Genomic DNA, 19,979 nt, shown 5'->3' with positions numbered 1-19,979 from the left:
TGTAGTGAAAATACCAAAATTTAATGTGTGTAAAAATCATCAATGATTTTTTTTTACTGCTTGCTGAAGATGTTCAAATGGCCTTTGTCCCTCATTCTCATTGTACACAGTTTACTAAGGGTCTGTAAAGTGAAACTATGTTAGTGATGGAGTCTTTGTTGGCAGCTTCATCACAGCCAAGGGTCTTTTAACTTGATTGACTTTTACATTCTTACCCTAAAGGAGGATTGAAGCTGTTGTCTCTTGGTTCTCTATAAAGACGTGTGACCTCTAGCTATTTTTCCCCTACTCAACTTATGGTAGCCTTTTGAATTTCATGTTGGAGGGTTAATGTGTTCCAGTTGGAGAGTGATATCAAAATTCTGGATCATAGGTTGCTGGTTTTCTCCACATCTTTGGGCAAGACACTACCTGTCTCCCAAACTCCATTTGCCCATCTGAAGATGAGGGAAAATTTCCTATTTATAAATGGTGAAGTTAAGTAAACCATGTGTAGTGAGAACTTTGGAAATACAGTCCCCCTGAAATAAAGTTCCAGTGGGCTTGAAATGGGATTGTTGGGGCTGTGGCTCTGGAGATGCAGAATAGTAGCTCAAGAGAGTGAAAGGGATAGCAGGTAACAACCCAGAAGGGCCACAAGAAAGTGCTCCTCTTGTGTATTGGATGAAATAAGATTGGATTCTGGAAGTCTTGCTAATTAGGATGATTTATGGTTAGTTTGGAACTGCTCAGCTTCAGGAAACCTGGTTCTTTGAAACATAGCTACACACATGTGTAAGTCAATTCCCTGCTTCCGATGCTTGTAACCTAGAGTATCATGTATTTTGGGATTTAGTAAACATTATCTCCTTGCTTTATTAGAACACAGAAATTATCCATTTACTTTCCCTAAAGTCTTGTGGAAGAGGTAGTAAGCTACTTTTCCCTTACAGAGTTAATTTTCTTCAGCTGCTAAACCTATGACTTTAATTATTAGAGTCCTCAAAATGTTAGTAAAATTGGGTACAAGGAATCAGGAAAATATAGTAAGTAACAATTGTGCCAAAAATAATAATGGGCCATGGAATTGCTTCATGTTGAAATTATAAATAATCTGTATTGCTATTAATACTAGAATAATGGTAGTGCTTCTCATCTTCAGGGTGCCTCGTGAGATTAACCACGGTGGTTACGCTGGTGATGTGTTTAAATAAAACCTGTGCTTTCTGAATGTGTGTTGCAGTCTTAACATTCTTGAAATCTTTGCAGACCAGTTCTCAAGATGGGATAGGAAAGCTGGATTCTAGGTTATCAAGTGAAATCGGCCCGACTCCTCCTGTGTTGAGACTAGTCATCTACTGTTCTTTCCATTGAGACAGAACTGTTGCCTGTGTTTTTACTAGTCCTGTTGAATGCAATGGATGGTATTTTGAATTCCTGGGTTAAAAACAGAATTGAAAATCTGAAATGCCTTTACAGAGCGGGCAGCTAAAGTTGCTGAGCAGCAGGAGAGAGAGCGAGCAGCACAGCAACAGCAACCGAGTGCTTCTCCCCGAGCAGGCACCCCTGTGGGGGCTCTCATGGGGGTGGTGCCACCACCAACACCAATGGGGATGCTCAATCAGCAGTTGACACCTGTTGCAGGTAAAAACAGGAGATAAGACCATTTTTTTCCACTTTAAGAAATCCTTCATTTTTTTTTTCTCCAAGAGGAGTAGGCCACAATCTGTAGCCTTTTGTCATGACAGATTCAAAGTTTGAAATCATCCATGTTGTCTATTGCCTTTCCCATGCAGGCAATGCCGCCCTTCTAACCCAGAAATGGGCCCTGGACCCAACCCTGGGAATTGATAGGGACCATCTCTTCCCTGGCTATGGGCATGGTCTGGTGATGTTCTCACCCCAGACTGCTCTTGATAGACTGCTACAGCAGAAAACATAAATAGGTGCTGAATTCTATTCTAGAGGAATTCCTAAGAAAAAACACAAAATCAGTCTTTAGGTGATATTGATTTTGTTTCTTGCCAGTATTCAGTTTGTCTTGTTCTGCTGCAGCCATCCTTAACAGACAGACCATTTAAAAGGATTTTTGACAATGAATTGTAAATCCTTTCTTGGTCACCAATGTGCATGACTGATAAATAGAATACAAAGTCCTTATTAAATGCATTGTGCCCACTCTGTAATGCTTTTCTATTTAATTACATTAAACTGCATTTTCTGTTAGTATCCCAGTCACATATTTAAATGAAGAAAGAAAGAAAATGATGAATGTGGTTTGCTTGTGTGTGTTGTCTCTGATTCTGGTAGCCATAGCAAATTTGACTTTTTTTTTTTTTTTTTATCAAATATCCTTGTCTGACTTGTCTCCAATGAGAAGCCTGCAGAACTACTTCAGGCCTCTCCTTTGTGACCTCTCCAAGACTGTAGAGGTCAGTGCAAGCCACCTGTTTCTTCTTAAGCCAGTCTGACTTTGACCTTTTTCTCACGGAGTCCAAGACAGTGTTGTTCAAGTCAGGTTCATTGGGATGCTCTTTTTGTTTTTGCTTTTTAAGGAAAAACAGATAGCATAGGTTAACTTTTCCATTGTTGCTCCTAACTTTTGTGATGGCAAGTTCTCAAATGCACTGTCTCTGAACTCAGCAGTTGCACTCACCAAAGCACATCAGAATCATGGCTTTTCAGTACTCTCAATGTAACTGATGTTGATCTAACAAATCTCATAATCACCTGCTCTATTCCATGGCCCATTTTGGTTAATGCGGTTCCAGAAGTTTTTAGAAATCAGGCCTTGAACATGGGGACTTTGAAAGTTAGAATTCCCTCATTGACATCTTGTTTTGTTCTATTTGATGTGTGATATTGTGGCACTGTGCCCATGACTACAAAACCCAGGGACATATTAACAAAATGAATACAAACAGCTAAAAACATTTTTGAAAAACAGCAGCTGCAGCATTTTAGCTCCCTGTTGGGGAATAACATCCTAGAGTTCTGTGGGTGAGGAATTGGACCCCTTAGAAAGCCACTGCTCCATTATTAAGGGTGTGCTGCCCAGACCTCTGGGTCATGGGAGTGAAAGGCAGGCATTCTCAACAGTAACCAGTCTTTGGTCCACAGAAGGAACTCTGCAGCCAAAAGGATGATTTTCTATGAATTTACAGATTGCTTACCACCCAAGTCTTGCCTTATTGGTATCTGAGACCAGCTTTGCTTACAAGCGTTGAAGCTCATTTGAACACATGTGACTGGGATAATAAATGCCAAAGTACAGTTTAATGAAGACAAGTGTCAGTGCTTAATATTTAATCTTCAGCCACAGCCCATGAAGGCTGAGTTCAGATGGGCTTTTGTCATTGAAAGCAAAGCCTCCTAACATCTTTTAAATTACTCATCTACTTAGCCCTAAAAACTATAGCTGCTGGTGTGGTTAAAAGGCAGTTTAGCAGCATTGGATTTCCTCATGTTTAAGATTACGGTGTCTTTTCAAAAGTAGTTTTATTGGGCCAGGGATATAGCTCAGCGGTATAAGCACCTGCCTGGCAAGTGCAAGGTCCTGAATTTGATTAGCAGTACCAAAAAAGTAGTTTTATTCTCAGAATTCTCATTGCTAAAAAATGAAGTCCATTCTATTTCATGTATAAAGAGATTTCACATTCGTTTTATCAGTTTGTGTAACTGTTTCTCAGTTTAGTTAAGACTAAAGGAAGCAGTGTGAGTCAAAATCAGAATTTTCAATAATATTATAGCTTTAAAATTAAACTTTTAAAAATACTTTTAAAATAAGTCTTCAGGAAATGTCAGAGTGAAATTCTCAGAATCTGGAGTTTCCCAGAGTCCCTGTACAAAGAATACACTATAAAAATGAAGTTTGGCACTAGTCCCATAGCTTTGACCAAAAGTGACTATGCTTCGGGGGAGCTTTGTAATCATTACAAATCCAAAAAAAAGTGTTTTTCTTGTTTAAAAAAAAAAAAGTGCCATGTGATTTTAAAACGCTTTCCATAGGTGAGTCTTTGACATTTCGAAATTATTTTATTTTCAATCCTTTTGCCAAAAAATACTCGTTTGCTGAAGCTTTTCCTTAGCCAACAGAAGATACTTGTTGTTTGAAGGTATGCTTTGATAATAAAGGATTAAAAGCCTCTGTTTATAGAAATTCTATACCTTGATTAAAATGCTCCCTGTTAACTGAAGGTTTGCGTGAGGACATTTGTGAGCTTGGTGACAGTGATGAAAATTGGCATTTTCTCATGTCAGCAGAGCCTGATTCTCCAGCTCTTCTTAAGTTCTAAATAGCGGTTTCTGAGTGACCAGTGCTTTGGTTGAATTGGGAAGACGTAGATTTTATCTTCCACATATTTTGAAATCTAAAGATGAATCATTATTCCGTGTGATGGCTCTTAGCTGTTCCACAGCTTAAACCTTGACACTATCCATTCTTACTAGCAGTGAGGGGATCAAAGGGTGGAGTAGATGATGAACTAGACTTGAAAAAATCCTTGACCAAAGCTGGAGAGCCATGCTTTGTTGTTTTGTGATCAGGACTGTGCACCTCATTTCCCTCCATTTTGATTTCCCCTCATTGTACCCATGATAGGCATATGAGTGTGGGCAGAGTGGATAAGGGTATATGCTGTTCAATTAGAGTTGCAGTCCATAGAACTGATTGCTCTGCTTGAACAGTTTGAGGCAGTTCTTTGAAAGTGGGAAAGCTGTTATTAGAACTCCACTTTATTATTATTTAAGTGGAAAATGTAGCACATTTATCCTGGCAAAAATAACTACAACAATAATGTACTAAGTACTAATTCTTCCAGAAATGTTTGGTTTCATGTTTGTAACTTTTTATTTTGTTCATTATTACAACAAAATAATTTCACTAATTACAGTTATATCATGCAATACTAAGGGTGCTTTATTCATGGGTAGTGCATGTGGGGGGTTGTGATTAGCTCATGTTGCATGTTAATGATGCATGTCTGAAATTTGTTGTGTCCTTCAAGGCATGATGGGTGGCTATCCGCCAGGCCTTCCACCTTTGCAGGGCCCAGTTGATGGCCTTGTTAGCATGGGCAGCATGCAGCCACTTCACCCTGGGGGGCCTCCACCCCACCATCTTCCGCCAGGTGTACCTGGCCTCCCGGGCATCCCACCACAGGGTAAGAACTTCATCCTCATTCACTCATTAATCTCACCTTCGTGTTCTTTTTTACTCCCTCAGCCAGTGGTTCTAGGAGGTAACTGCTGCCAATTGTGGCTGGGGTTCCCTCACTGAGAATCCCAGAGCTATCAGCAGCAGGGCCTGTCCTGTACTTTGAGCAAGTGGCCCAGTACTTGTGTCCTGACTATGGCAGCAACACAGGATACATGGCAGAGGCCAGACTCAGCAGATCAAGAGAGAGGCAAGAGGCATACTATATAATTAAATAGTATGACATGTGTTCAAAGAGCCAGCCAACCTAAGGGTCATGCCTCCTATCAGTAAATGAAGTTTCCCAAATTGTAGCCCAGAGTCATACACAATAGTACTCTGCTCTTGAGTGCATTTTTCCATTGAGTGTAATTCTTTATCTCACAGAGTCTTCTCTCTAGAATCTGTGCTGTACATCCTCATCATCAAACAGCCCTTCTCTAATGGGATTGTGGAATCACTAATGTAAAACTGTCCTCCTGGGAACAAAAAGGAAGAAGGAAATTGATTTGCACTGAATTAGTTTTCTGTATCTGAGCCCCTTAAGAAGCCTGACATCACATTTTAAAGAACCATCTAGCCCACTATACTAGCATAGATGTTATTTTGTCAACAGAAGCCTAGAACTTCTTTTACATAGCAATATTGTATATAAATGAGGCCCAGAAATAGCTAGTTTGACTTTATAATGAATTAACAAATTGAAAATTATTTCAAAGAAAATCCTAAATTCCCATATTAATTGCTATCATATGCAAATGAACTGACTTAATTATCTAGTTTGAGGGAATATGCCCTCAGATGACTTGGAATACTATTTGCTCCAGTACTAAAATATCAACCAAGGGCCCAACCCACATAAAATGTGGTTGGAATCTTGTCAGATTTGCTTATCCCAAATGTTTTAAAAGGAGGAAATGGTCATAGAAGTGGGTATTTCATTTTGGAAATAGTGGTGTGGTAGGTAAATTGCTGTGGCACCAGGAATCAGTCATAAAATAGATGTTCCTGTGTGACCAGTGGACTTGGACCTAATTCTCTGCCCTCTTGCTTGACATAGGGTATTTCTCTGGTCTGTAAGACAGAGTTGGAGTTGATACCTTCTAGATGCATATAGTCCTCAATGGGAGCCCTGTCCTACTCCAGTGCTTCGTGATAGCAAGTGTCTTTTGGTGGGTGTTGGGGCATAGCTATCCTTCTTTCCCCCTTCTTCTGATACTAAGTTGCATTTGAAGGAAGCACAGCACTTTGGTCATAAACAAGGAAGAACCCTCTTGGTATGTACACTCACATATCTGATCAGGCTGAGCACATATATAAACAGGAAGCAGAGAGGTTTGCTTGTTTGTATTGCCTTACAAAGCAATAACAGGAAGCTTAGGGGAGCCTCCATGTGTGAAGTCTAGGGTGGGTGGAGTGGATGAGTGTCCTAGGAGAAGGGTCAAGGGTTTAGTAATGTATTGTTGGAACAGAAGCTTAACTGCCACCACCTCCATTCATTCACCAATAATCATTAGGATCCTACTGTGATGATCTAGGTATACTTCTGTGCACTTGAAATGTAAACATCCCTGTTTTAAAACAAGCTTATTTTTACTTATTTTTTTCTCTAACAAGAGAGAGAACGCCTCTTCTGTAGGTGGCATTTAACATCTCTGAACCTTAGAATTCTGCCTGATCAACATACCAGCATTTTTAATGTAGAGATCTGTAGACTGTGAAGTTAGTTTTTCATGATCACACAGCATAGCCAGAAGGTTTTGTTTAAGCTTTAAAGAACAGCTGGATGTGGTTTTACTTGTGGTTTTGTTTTTAATGAACTGGGTCCCTTCCCTATTTCTATGTTTTATCCAAACAGCAAATGGATGGCTTGAGATAAAAGTAGCCTGAGATACTAAATTTCAGACATCTTACTATCTTCTAGTACTTGCAAGAAAACAGTTGCTCATGAGCGCTGACTAAATGAAGTTTACTAAATTATTTGCAAAGAAACAGTATAAATATAATAGGTCATGAAGTCTTTCTGTTCCTTCAGAAGTCATTTTGCTTCTAAAGGAATAACAACAGGTAACTCCACTCCCACATCATGGATTTTCAAAGTTCTAGTCTATAGGATGGAAGTGGCAGTATTATAGTATCCCGTGATGGCCCTCAAAGAACAGCAAGGCAGTGCTTCTAACTTCCACAAACTCAGTTAATTACACTTTCACAACCTCTTCCATTGTGTCTGTGCTGTTTTAGCACATTGCTTACTGCTGAGCCTGATCCCAGTGCTATTTCTGTTGAAATTTAGAGCAGGTTCCAATTGCTGAATGTGTTGTCAGAAGAAAAGTACCTTGAAAACAGATGTATTCTGACTATAGCTCACCTAGGGAAAGATTACAATTTTATACAATGTTCAAATCATTTTTAGAGAATGGCCATATTTGACAAGTTCTATTAGCATAGTGGTTTAAGTACGTACACACACACACACACACACACACACACACACACAAATTCTCTATTTGAATCTTGTTTTGGGTGCTTATGGTTATCACACTCAAGGGCAGAGATGTATAGATTGGCATTATAAATGGCATCATTTCTCATCAAACAAGTTTTTCAGTCATCTCAACCAGAACTTCTAATTGTGCCATTGCATTCTGAATTATAGGTGTGATGAATCAAGGAGTGGCCCCTATGGTAGGGTCTCCAGCACCAGGTGGAAGTCCATATGGACAACAGGTGAGCCACCCAGTTTGATTTTCCACAGACTCAATACAATTCTAGTCACCTTGCTTTTTAGAATATGTAGAGTATCTTCTTGGCCTGACCACATGGTCCCATGCTTTTTCAGGTGGGAGTTTTGGGGCCTCCGGGGCAGCAGGCACCACCTCCATATCCTGGCCCACATCCAGCTGGCCCCCCTGTCATACAGCAGCCAACAACACCTATGTTTGTGGCTCCCCCACCGAAAACACAACGGCTTCTCCACTCAGAGGCCTACCTGAAATACATTGAGGGACTCAGTGCGGAGTCCAATAGCATTAGCAAATGGGACCAAACCCTGGCAGGTAAGAATCCTTCTAAATAATACATTCTTCTTTCCAGTCCTTTCCTGCTGTTGGCTCCTGTCAAAAAAAACATGCCTTTTGCATATACCAGTAAAATAAACTGTATGTTTCATTGAATGGTTTGGAACTTCTTAGAATATTAACATCACATACTTAAAAATGGAATTTTTAGTCAAATTTCAAAGTTTAGTTTTTTCATAAACATTTTTTTGGAGTAGTTTTTAAATTTTTCAGAAAGTTATGTATTCATGTTAGATGTTAAATTTATTTTTAAAAGGTGAAAAAATTGAAAAGTATACTTTTATCAGATTATCAAGTTAGTTATTTGGATCAGTAGATTTAATGTATATTTTTAGTATGTACTAGAGTGAGTTATCTAGAATCTGTAGAGAAATTTAGAAGCTTCTATTTATTTATTTCTAAACCAAATTTGATAATTTTTTTTTTTTTTTGTCCTTTTCCTTTTTATCGGTACCAGGGATCGAACTCACGACTGCCTGCTTGCAAGGCAGGCGCTTATGCCCCTGAGCTAAATCCCCAGCCCCCCAAATTTGATAATTTAAGAGTGTATGTTTTCCCCTTCACATATTTGTTTTTAGGCTGGTTTGTTAGCAATTAAGTAATTATTAAATATCAGTGGCACCTATAATAAATTGTTAATGATCAGATTTCTTAGTACCTAATGAAATGATGTAAGAAATTTGCTTGAGGTAGCACATGTATGCAATCCCAGCTACTCAGGAGGCTGAGGCAAGAGAATCACAAACTGAGACCCTGTCTCAAAATAAAATAATAAAAGGTAGGGTAATGTATCTCAGCACTCCATGGGTTCAATACCCAGTACCATGGAAAGAAAAGAAATCTGCTTGTTAAAAATTCATAATATGGTATTAATCTGGGGCATGGTGGCTCACTTCTGTAATTCCAGCACTCCAGAAGACTGAGGCAGGAAGATTATAAAGTTGAGCCCAGTGTGAGTACTTTAACAACGTGGCAAGACCCTGTCTTAAAAGGTTATAAACCTTTAAAGGGGCTGGTGCTGTACTTCAGTATGAAGGACTTGAATTCAGTCCCCAGTACCAAATAATAATAATAATGTAAAATATTTTATGGCTTAATCTATTGGCCCTTAGAACTGAAGGACATTTTGTCATCTTAACGTTCCAATTCGTGTTTATTTGCACTTTAATTTTCAGCTCGAAGACGTGATGTCCATTTATCAAAAGAACAGGAGAGTCGTCTACCCTCCCACTGGCTCAAAAGTAAAGGAGCCCACACCACCATGGCAGATGCCCTCTGGCGCTTGCGAGATTTGATGCTTCGAGATACCCTCAACATTCGCCAAGCATACAACTTAGAAAACGTTTAATCACATCATTATGTTTCTTTTATACAACATAAAGAGTTGTGGAACAGTAGCCATTTTAGTTACTGGGGTGGGGGGAAGGAACAAAGGATAATTTTTATTGCGTTTTACTGTACATCACAAGGCCATTTTTATATAAGGACACTTTTAATAAGCTATTTCAATTTGGTTTTGTTATATTAAGTTGACTTTCTCAAATACACAACAATTTTTTTGCATATGTTTCCTTTGTTTAAAACCATTTTCATAATTGGTTGTATATGCAGACTTGGAGTTTTATCTTTTTACTTGTTGCCATGGAACTGAAACCATCAACGATTTTGTCTTGGCTTGGGAATTTTGTTTTTTGTTTTGTTTGGGGAGGGGTTGCTTTTTTTTCTATAAAACAAACAAAATGAAAAAAAAAACTTAACAGTTTACAAATTAGTTTAAGTTGACAATGAAATGTGAAGTTTGTTCTAGTTTACAACTTAGAGAGGGGGAGTGTGTATATGTATGTTTTGTGTGCCTGAATATCTTAAGCCACTTTCTGAAAAGGCTGTTCCTTACAGGTAAAGTCAACTGCTAGTTGTTATTTAGATTATAGATGTTTGACAAACATTTGCTCTTTTAACTCAGAGGGTCTCTGTAGAAATCCATAGTCAGTACTATGCATTCATCTGCAGCTAGTATAATTCCCAGATACCTGGAGGAAAACAGCAGTTTTGTTGTGTTGAGTTAGACATCAGTAGTGTCATTGATTTTTGCAGAACATGTACACAGCCCAGAGTTATAGTTAGTCTTGGAAGGTAAGTTTAAGGGTACTTTCGATCTGTTTATAATAAATTCACAAATTATGCCTATATATGTTAGGTGGCTTGAGAATTTAAAAGTTACATTGGAAAACATTGAAGTTCATCTTGAAGAAAAGCATTAAGATCTACATGGGGATGACTTATTTTTAAATATAACACAACCTTATCTACAGAAGGGAGTACAGTAATTGGATATGAACTGTCATGCACCTAACTGTGAAAGGGTACAATGCCTACATATGCAAATGTTTCATATTCTTTATCTCCTTATCAGTTGGGGGAATTCTTTTTGTTTCAGGGTTGTAATTCTCAACCAGAAATCTATTACTTTCTAAACTATATTTTTAAATTTAACTTGTGCTTTTGAATTACAGGAAAAGGGAATCATAATGTAAGGAAATGCTCACTAAAAAGACCATTACAGATCCTAACTACTAGGTTTCAGTGACCCTCTTTCTTATATGGTCCTAGGGTAAACATTTAGAGGTAATGTGCTGCTCAAATGGTAGGAAACTATAAATACAAAACATTATTTCATTTGGCAGCATGTTTTTGAAACCTACTTTATTATAACAATGGTTACATTTGTGGTGGAGCACCAGTTTGTGAGTGACTTTCAGAGGATACTTTTTTCCTTTCAATCTATGAATCAATACCCAGATGCTTAATTACCAATACTTAATAAATCATGAGGGCAAAGGAGTATAGAGTAAAAATATATCTCTTATATCTAAATGTTTGAATATAGGAGGCCCTTAACCAGGCATGGTGGCACATATCTCTAACCACAGCATTCAGAAGGCCATGGCAAGAGGATCACAAGTTCAAGGCTAGCCTGGGCTACATCATGAGTTCACAGCCAGCCCAGAATACATAGCAAGACCCTGTCTCAAAAAACATACATACAAGAGGCCCTTATAACTTAACTGCCATTAGTCAACCCCACTGGATATCAGTTTGCATCAAGTATTTTCAATAATTTTGAATTTTGAAACATATTACAGTAGTATATCAATACCTTATTCTTAAACTGAACCAGAAAAATCTTCAAGTCTGGTTATTTGGATCATTAAATCATCATGAACTGTGTGATGCAATCAGATTCTTTTCTTTATAGACATCCTTGAATTACACCAAAGAACCTGAAGCGTAATTTTGGTTAAATTATTTATTTATTTCATGCATTCATTGTATATCCCTTTTTAAGGGCTGGATAAGACTTGTTTAAAAACTCTTTATCATGGGCCACAGAGGCACTGGAAGCCAGAGTACTCTTCCTCCAGGCTTTTTCCCCATCCCTTGGGTGCTGTGGAACCCAAGAGCCAGCCAGGAGCTCTGTAAGGCAGTGTAGAGATGGCTCAGGGTACCGCTAGGCAGGCCCTAATTAAGTTAAGGAAAAAAAAATTTATTTATTTTAGAATCATGTCTTTCTGTACATTAACTTAGGGAACATCAGTTAATATTTAGGATTTAAAATTTGAAGTCAACCATTTTCCAAAAAAAAAAAAAAAGAAAAAACTTCTAACTTTTTAAAAGTACAAGCAAGCTATGTATCTCTTTTTTTTCCCCGCTAAGAGTTTCAGGAAGTATAGTAATGTGGCTTGGAAAGTGTAATAGCCTATTTTCAAAATGTAAGTTCCTATGGAGAATTCTGTTTATATGGTGGAGATCTATAAGTTTAAGATAGAATGTTAGCCAACTAATTTTAAAGGCTTTTAATTATTTGTTTTAACCCACCCTCCCTTTCCTATGAGGAATTGAGGGAGGACACTTAACTTGTGTAAAGTCCTCTAATGGTATTGATTTTTCAGTTTGAGTATTTCAGACATGATTAAAACTTGGTCTATTCTAATTTCTGTATTATATCATCATCTGAAGTTTCAGTGGTTACTAGTCCTTATAACATGTATGTATCATATGTTTGTTCCTCTAAAGCTTTTTAATCAAAATAAAAATGGAGTTTGCAAAGTGATTTGGATTAGCCCCGTTTGGTTGTTCTATTAGTTTCAAGCAGATTAAAGAGAAACACTCCTGATTTATATATATAGCAAGCCCTGATTTCATGCTATCAGGAACAGATTAAAAGTTAGTATAAGCGCCTACCTGGCAACCACAAAGTTGTGAGTTCGATTCCCCAGTACCAAAAAAAAAAAAAAAAGTCAGTGTGCTAATCCCTCATTTGGGCTCAGGCTTCATGAGTCCAAAAAAGTATGTGTAGTCAGCCTGCAGCCTTAAGTGTCCCCTAGCACCCCTCCAAGGCTGGCAGACTAACGTGCTGAGGATGGGCAGAGTAGACAGAAATGCAGGTCAACATTAAAATTGAAGAGCAATGTATTGAGGACAGAAAGTAAGCTTGTATTCCCTGTCAGAAAGTAGAATATTGCACTTCAAATAGTTTGTCTATAGCCAGAAGAGACAGAGGTCGCCCAGTTGTGTTTAACATGTTTGTAAATTCTTAAAACATGACCATGCTTTTGACTAAGAAATGTTAGTAAAGTTAACCACTGTCTTCTAATCCCTTTGCCGTTCTTCTGAGTGTGTGGGGCTGTAGTGCATCTGTGCTAGTGAGTATTTTTTTTAATGGTCACTGATGTCCTAGCTGAGCTCTATGAGCAGACATTACTGCTAAGTATGACACTGTTTAGTTTGGAACTATGCTATGTCAGTAGTATGAAAGTTCAGTTCTGAGCAATTGATTGACTATCCCTTTCCTGTTTTGGTGTATCTTAAGGATTACACATAAATGTGGTAAGAAATTTCAAATTTTATATGCATGTGCAGTCTAAACCCTGATACTGCTTTACTGGAATCAATCAGGGGTCTAGGTGAAAAGTCCAAGATGGGACCAGGGTGGCACAGGTGCTTGCCTGGCAAGTGCAAGGTCATGAGTTCCATCCTGGGTACCAAAAACAAAACAAAACACTTCCAGGCTGGGGATTTAGCTCAGTGGCATAAGCAGGCTGCCTTACAAGCCCGTGATCCTGAGTTTGATCCCTGGTACTGATTAAAAAAAAATAAAAAACTTCCAAAGATGAAACTGCTAGATGGACAAAAATAACCCTTTTTTATTATTTACTATGTATCAAATTTAGGTACTTCCCAGATCAATTCAGATGATAAAGTGAAACTCCAAAGCCCTGTATCACAGATAGTGGTGGTGGATTTCTATCAATAAGTACTAATTAGATTTTCATGCTAGAGCTTTTGAAGTTGAATTTATTAAAACTGTTTTGGTCTTACAGCTCAGTAGGGGGCACTGCCATTCCACTTTCAGCATATAGCAGCACTATAAATTTCTTCGTTTTAAATTTCCACCAGTAGTTTCAATGTATATATAATACATAAGGTAGTTATATATTACTAATAAAGTAAAAAGTTTTTTGGTTTTGGCATTTTTGTTTTGCTTTGTTTTTGAGACAGAGTCGAACTATGTAACCTAACCTGGCTTTGAGCTCACCATGTACACCTGCCTTCCCTCAATGTATGGCAATCCTGCCTCAGACTCCGAATGTGCTGGGATTACAGGTATCTGACACCATGTCCAGGAGATTAAAAGATTTGAGGGAAGACTGGGATAGCTGCAGTACAGTGTTTGCCTAGTATGACACTTCAAAAAAAATACAGAATGCAGCAAAGTAACAACTTTGCACCTTAACAAAAATGAGTTCAGGGGCTGGGGATTTAGCTCAGCAGCATAAGAACCTGCCTTGCAAGCAGGCTGTTGTGAGTTCGATCCCTGGTACCGATTAAAAAAAAAAAAGTTTAAAAAAAAAATGAGTTCTTCCTCATTGTATCCAAAAAGGCTCTGAAAATGTGTCTTACAGAAAATAACCGCTTTGCTATAGTCTGCCTACCTTAAAGTCAGACATTGTGCTATATTTTCAAAAGTTTATTATTAGTATTCTGAGCTGGTTGTGGTAGTATCCCCAGAATCTGAGCACTCAGGAAGCTGAGGCAGAAGGATGGTCGTTGAGTTTGACACCAGCCTGGGTTACATAGTGGGTCGAAAGTCAGCCTGAAGTACATAATGAGACCATCAAAAAAATAAAACAAAAATTGGCATTCTGAAGAGAAAAACAGTAAGGAAAACCATAGAGAAGGGTAACACAGAATTCAGGCTAGTGATTGATTCTGGGGAAAAGAATTATGCCAGGAAAGGAACGACAGAAAAAGAAGTTAGCTAACAGTTTTATTGGCATTTACTACTATTTTTTACAAAAAGTGTTTTACATGTATTGTGTATCAAATATACTTCAGCTTCTAAAACTGGGAGAGAACATAACAAATGTGGCCATATCATTGAGAATTGTACCACTTTTCTTCCCCAGTCCTGAGAACCCAGGAGCACTCACATCCCAGTCCTTTTTAATATTTTTAATTCTGAGACAGGGTCTTGCTGAGTTGCCCAGGCATGATTTAAAATTTGAATTTGTAATCTCCCACCTCCTCCTGCTGTAATTTCTTAGACAACAGTCTAATCACTATATCTAAGGTTATGTTTACAACTAGACAACACAGTGGACCAAATGATGCAGCACGTGGTGCTCACTGGTACTCCAAGTGGTCACACACAGGACACCTCCCAATAGATGCTGATCTTGCTGTAGGAAGTACTTTGATGAGCTCCAAGTCCCTTGTTCTTAATTTACACAAAACTGGTACTAGGGTGAACTTAGATTAGGAAGAAAAAAAACTAGAAAAACTTTAAAGAGACGTTTGTGGCAAAGAAAATTAAAGCTGTTCTGTAGTCTTCACCACCACCTTGTTTATTCTTTCCTAACAGCTAGGAACTTTCAGAACTTTCTGTAGAAAGTGGACATTTTCTTATTTGAAAAGATTTGAATATACATAAAAAATGCCTTTGCTTTTTCCAGTGGTACCCCAAATATACAGCTGGTCAGATTGGCAGATCTCTCTGGACCTCTTGCCTGTCTCGAGTCTATGGTTGCTTTCTTAGGTAAATTCTCTTTATGGTTTTAAGTGCAGTATTTTGATTATAAAGGGGTGTGAGTCATGGACCTGCCTTCCTGTGCCAGGGAGTTCACAAGAGTACTAACTACCATGAGTAATGCATACTAGTCATTTAGGAATTCCCACCACTGTAGTAAAAAGTAGACAAGCTGGTAGCAGACAAATGTAATTGCATAATTATTCTAGTTTAGGCGATACTGCACTGGAGATCTTTGACATCCATTATTTAACCTGAATTCTGTAAAAAAAAAAAAAAAAAAAAAAATTTATCACCAGGCATGGTGAGGTATGCCTGTAATCCCAGCCATTGAGAGGCAAAGGCAGGAGAATCACCAGGCGTTCACAGCCAAGCTAGACTAGTAAATCTGAGGCCAGCCTGAACTATATAGCAGGACCCTGTCTCAAAAAAAATAAAGACAAAAAAGCATTATTTGTTTAAAAGAGTGAAAAAAACAAAAGGGTTGGAGATTTAGCTCATCAGTAAAAGTGCCTGCCTGGCAAGGAACAAATTGTGAGTTCAGTCCTCAGAACCAAAAACAAAGGTGCCAGGCATGTGACCACACCTGTAATCCCAGCACTTGCACTTGGGAGGCTGAGACAGGAGGATTACCAGGAGTTTTAGGACAGCTTTGAACTACATAGCTAGACCTTGTCTCAAAAGGGCAGGGGGAGGTGCTTTGGCTGGGTTTGTAGCTCACTGCTTGACCACTTTCCTAGCATGCCTAAGGTCCAGGATGGGAGAAAAAGGGCCTTACAATAATTAGACTGTTGTGAAAAGCATCCCAGTTGATCTTTCAATTGTTAAATCTTTCATGGACTAGATTTATTCATGGACTACAGCCATTAGATGCATATTTTAAGGAGAAAATCGCCTTCTATAAAAATACTGTCCAATAGTGACAAGAACTCTTCAGAGACTGCAGAACTATGGAAATGCTTTGTAAAAGCAGTTCTTAGAATAGTATACAGCTGCTACAGGACAAGCTGTGTGGAATGAGTGCTAATGAGTACATTTTTAAAGGAGCTAGAACCAGTAGTAAAATTCATGTTCACTTTATTGACTGCTGAAGTTCAGTTTCTGATGCATCTTCCAGCCTTCTCTGATACTGCCTTTCTGAGGCTTTTCTACGGTAGACATCATCTGTATCAAACAAAAATTTTTCTTAGATTTTTAAGACACTAAAAATCTGAGTAATTCAACCAGTAAACTTGTCATCTTTTTCTGAATCTCAACATTGTTTAACTCAATGCCAAAATAAACTTCAAAACAAAACAAATGAGGGCTATATTCATGGAGTTCTAGACTTAAATGACAGGGTAGATATCATGACCTTCAAAGAGAGGATCAGGTCCTGGTATACCTTGGTCTTTTAACAATTCCCTCACTTACTTCTCCTATGAGTTTCTAGTCTGCTCTCTGAAATCATCCTTAACTAAAAACTGCCCTTTGGGGCTGGGGATTTAGCCCTGGGGCATAAGCACCTGCCTTGTAAGCAGGCGGTAGTAAGTTCAATCCCTGGTACTGGTAACAAAAAAAAAAAACCTGCCCTCTATCTGGGCAAGGCAGCACTCATCTACAATCCCAGCACTCTGGGAGTAGGAGGATCTAAACCTTGAGTCCAGCCTGGACAATTTAGCAGTGAGAACCACTCAAAAAAAGGCTGTTAATGTAGCTAAGTGTAAAGGCCCTGAGTTCAATCCTCAGTACTGTACAGCAAAGGAAAAGGAGAAAAATGGGCCCCTCAAAGGCTCTTCTTGTCCTGTGTTAACAAAGTACTCTTCCAACTAACTTCCAAGGGCAGGTTATCCTATCAGGCACTGGCCCCATGCACCTTCTCAAGGGTCTAGGTGTCCAGCCTCTCTCTACTCTCTGCTTGTGATCAGCAGTTGTATACCTCCAGTCTCTGTGACTGGGGATTATTTTTCCTTCACATAGTCATACTTCTTTAACCACCTGTCTTCTGTGATAACCTGGTATCCCTCCTTGCTTCTCTGGCCATTTACAGTCAACCTCAACATACTAAGGTTTGACACACACATCACAATTCACCTGTGATTGGTCCACCAAGCCAGATTTCTGGCCCGATGTGCCTCCTGGGCCTCAGATCTGTGTGTCTACAGCTGAGCCCATTCTACTGAAAGCCAGGATTACCCAGCCTGTGTCTTGTACCAGCAAAAGAAGTACCACCTTTGCCCCAGCTATCCCCCAGAAGCCTCTCTATCTTCTATATCTTTTCAGCGCACTCAATTGCCACACTTTGTCAGCACTTATCCTAGACTGTCTCAGCTTCATGCATTTCCTGGTATCTCTTCTCTAGCCTAGACCAGGCCACCACCTCAACCTGTGTGTCCATACAAATCTCTCCACAAAGAGCCACTTCTCAACCTTTCGATCCTTGGCTATAATATGTGTTTCTAAGAAAATAGCCCAAGGAATATGTATGTTAGTGCTTTTGTGGCTCTGCCTAGGCATCTTCGTAGCTATTTCACCCTTCATCTGCTTCAGTCAAACAGCATATACTCAAGGTGTCCAGGCCTTCTCTTGCCATTGCCATGAAAACAATTCCTCAGAAACTCCCTAGCTGACGGTCTTGAGAGCCCATCTAACATGGTACCTGCCCACCGAGAACTTAGTTATTCTTGCACTTCAACCTAAAGCACTAATGGTTTTGTTTGCTTGCTTGCTTTTCAGTCTACTACTGATCTACAACCCCTGAAGATAACTTTTAGGATCTGGCCTTCCCATTAGTTCTGCCAGAGTGTAAGACCCTCTGCTTTGTCCATCAGAATCTCTCATGGGTTCTCATTAAATAATGGATGAATGTATGGAGGAAACACTACACATGAAAGTTGCCAATTCACAAGTGATAATGTTTCTGGAGAGAGACAAAGCAGAAATAATTTAGTGCTTGGAGAACTCTTCCTTAAACAGAGAAGTGGCCTACAAATGAATAGTAGGCTTTCTTTTCAATGTTGAGCTCCTGACTCCAGGCTAAAGGCCTGGTGCCCTGTAAAGACAATGGTAATTAGCTAACCTACCAGACCAGCCCCTTCCAAAGTTTGGGCTAGAGTTGTGAGAGAATAGGCCAATAGAGATTTCCATGAATCCTCGAGATCCACCCTCATTCTGTTGCTGTGAGCAATCCTGTCCTTAGGCCCAAACAATATAACCAGCAAGGGCAAAAGGCAGGCTTGACAGGAGGAAAGGTGGCTTGACGAGGAATATGCTCTCCCCTCAAAATTGCAGAAAAGGACATAAAGCTGGACGTCAATGTACGAGGTAGACAAAAAAGTGCTGCGCCTCCAGCCGGTGTTGCCCTAAAGCTGCCAGGGAGTGGAACCGCACTTGTCCTTCCAACAAGGGTGAGAACTCAGTTCGGCGCTTAGAGGGCTGAACAGTCTACAATGTAATAACCCCTAAACAAGTGATCCCTGCCGCCTCGTGCCGTCCTGAAGGGAAACGGAGGCTGCTGCACCCCCACTTACAGAAAGTCTCCTGGCCCACGCGTACTTTAATCATGATCCACTCCATTGTTCCTCCCAGGACAACAAAGAAGGGCAGGAACCTGTAGACGCCAAGTCGCTGTTTCCCGGGAACCCTCTGAAGAAATCGCCTCACTTGGGCCCTGAAGAACATGTTCGACTGTGGCTCTGAAGACAAATACAGCGAACTCACGCGTAGCTACAATGCCTGGGTGCAATCAAGCCCACCCGACCAGCGCAACACGCCTGCAACTGCTAGACAGCCGCGAAACTGGGGGGCGGGGTGGAAGGTGACCTCCCGACCTGGCACCACCAATCAGAATGTGCGTCGAGGCGTGCCGATCCGCCAATTAGAGTACTGTTGGATGGCGCATGCTCCGTGAGGTTGTTCCAGGGGGCGGAGCTTCCTACGTGGCGCGGCCGGCCCCACTGCACTATATCCACCGAGTAGGCCTAGGCTCAGGTTGGCTGCCGCGCTGCCTACTCTGCCACCGCCATATTTTTTTCCTAGTAGCCTGACAGAAATAGCGACCCTCTATTAGGCAGTAAACATGCACTCTCCACCATACTCTCAGATGCAATTATCCAACTCCTTGCTTTTATTCCGGAACGTGACTGATGCTGAGACTTCCAAAACAACAGAATTTGATATGCTTTGTTCAAAGCCGATCTAAAGATAAATCGCAAGGAAATTCTAAGTAAGCATTTTGTGATAACCCTAAAATCAATGAGACACGTGTGGATGTTTTGAGTGCATCGTCTTCACAGTATTGCAAAGACGACACCACGGTTACTCAACTGGTGTGCGGCTCAGGGTCTTTCTCTGATACTGTGACGATTTAGTGAAATAATAAAAAGCACTGAACACAGGGCCAGCAGCAGAGTAACTCATCAGTTAACATTAGCTGCACGTAATACTAGTAATGAGGAGGTCCTGAGCCCTCGTTCTACACGTGTGTTCCTTAACGGAGAAGTTGGGAATGGCACTCTGATCCCAGTCTTCACTTTATTTTACCCTTTCATGCTGTATCACTGCCCTCGCTGAAAATACCCAGAGGAAAAAAATAACCAGAGGAATAGCTTTGAGACGGGAGACAACTATTAGATAACGTAAGACACTCAAATGATGGCGGAAA

At 39.8% G+C, this 19,979-nt stretch overlaps 2 protein-coding genes across 38 annotated transcripts in view; one reads left to right on the top strand and one right to left on the bottom strand.

Annotated features, from left to right (window-relative positions):
* Pbrm1 (polybromo 1) overlaps nucleotides 1-12,361 on the top strand; it is a 132,674-nt gene extending 120,313 nt beyond the window's left edge. For 20 of the 37 annotated variants that reach the window (XM_063257221.1, XM_013143857.3, XM_013143855.3 and 17 more), the window contains 5 exons: nucleotides 1,459-1,623; nucleotides 4,986-5,141; nucleotides 7,830-7,900; nucleotides 8,013-8,229; nucleotides 9,426-12,361. In XM_063257221.1, coding sequence (XP_063113291.1) covers nucleotides 1,459-1,623; nucleotides 4,986-5,141; nucleotides 7,830-7,900; nucleotides 8,013-8,229; nucleotides 9,426-9,598 — 782 coding nt within the window. In that variant the 3' untranslated portion in view covers nucleotides 9,599-12,361. The remainder of the gene's footprint in view (nucleotides 1-1,458; nucleotides 1,624-4,985; nucleotides 5,142-7,829; nucleotides 7,901-8,012; nucleotides 8,230-9,425) is intronic. The other 17 variants (XM_063257234.1, XM_063257233.1, XM_023561752.2 and 14 more) reach the window with 3 other exon arrangements.
* A 4,036-nt stretch (nucleotides 12,362-16,397) lies between these two features.
* On the bottom strand, nucleotides 16,398-19,138 carry LOC100728772 (ubiquinol-cytochrome c reductase complex assembly factor 5). Its single transcript, XM_003479977.5, has 2 exons — nucleotides 18,847-19,138; nucleotides 16,398-16,501 (listed from the first exon to the last, which is right to left on the bottom strand). Exons 1-2 carry the CDS (start codon nucleotides 18,995-18,997, stop codon nucleotides 16,410-16,412), a joined length of 243 nt encoding a protein of 80 aa, XP_003480025.1. The 5' UTR covers nucleotides 18,998-19,138; the 3' UTR covers nucleotides 16,398-16,409.
* Nucleotides 19,139-19,979: the final 841 nt, after the last annotated feature.

Source organism: Cavia porcellus, unplaced genomic scaffold, assembly GCF_034190915.1.
Source record: "Cavia porcellus strain 051 isolate PalLab524CR breed Dunkin Hartley unplaced genomic scaffold, mCavPor4.1 scaffold_10, whole genome shotgun sequence".
Lineage (NCBI taxonomy): Eukaryota > Metazoa > Chordata > Mammalia > Rodentia > Caviidae > Cavia > Cavia porcellus.
Note: the sequence above shows the minus strand (reverse complement) of the source record. Positions and strands in the feature narration are given on the sequence as shown.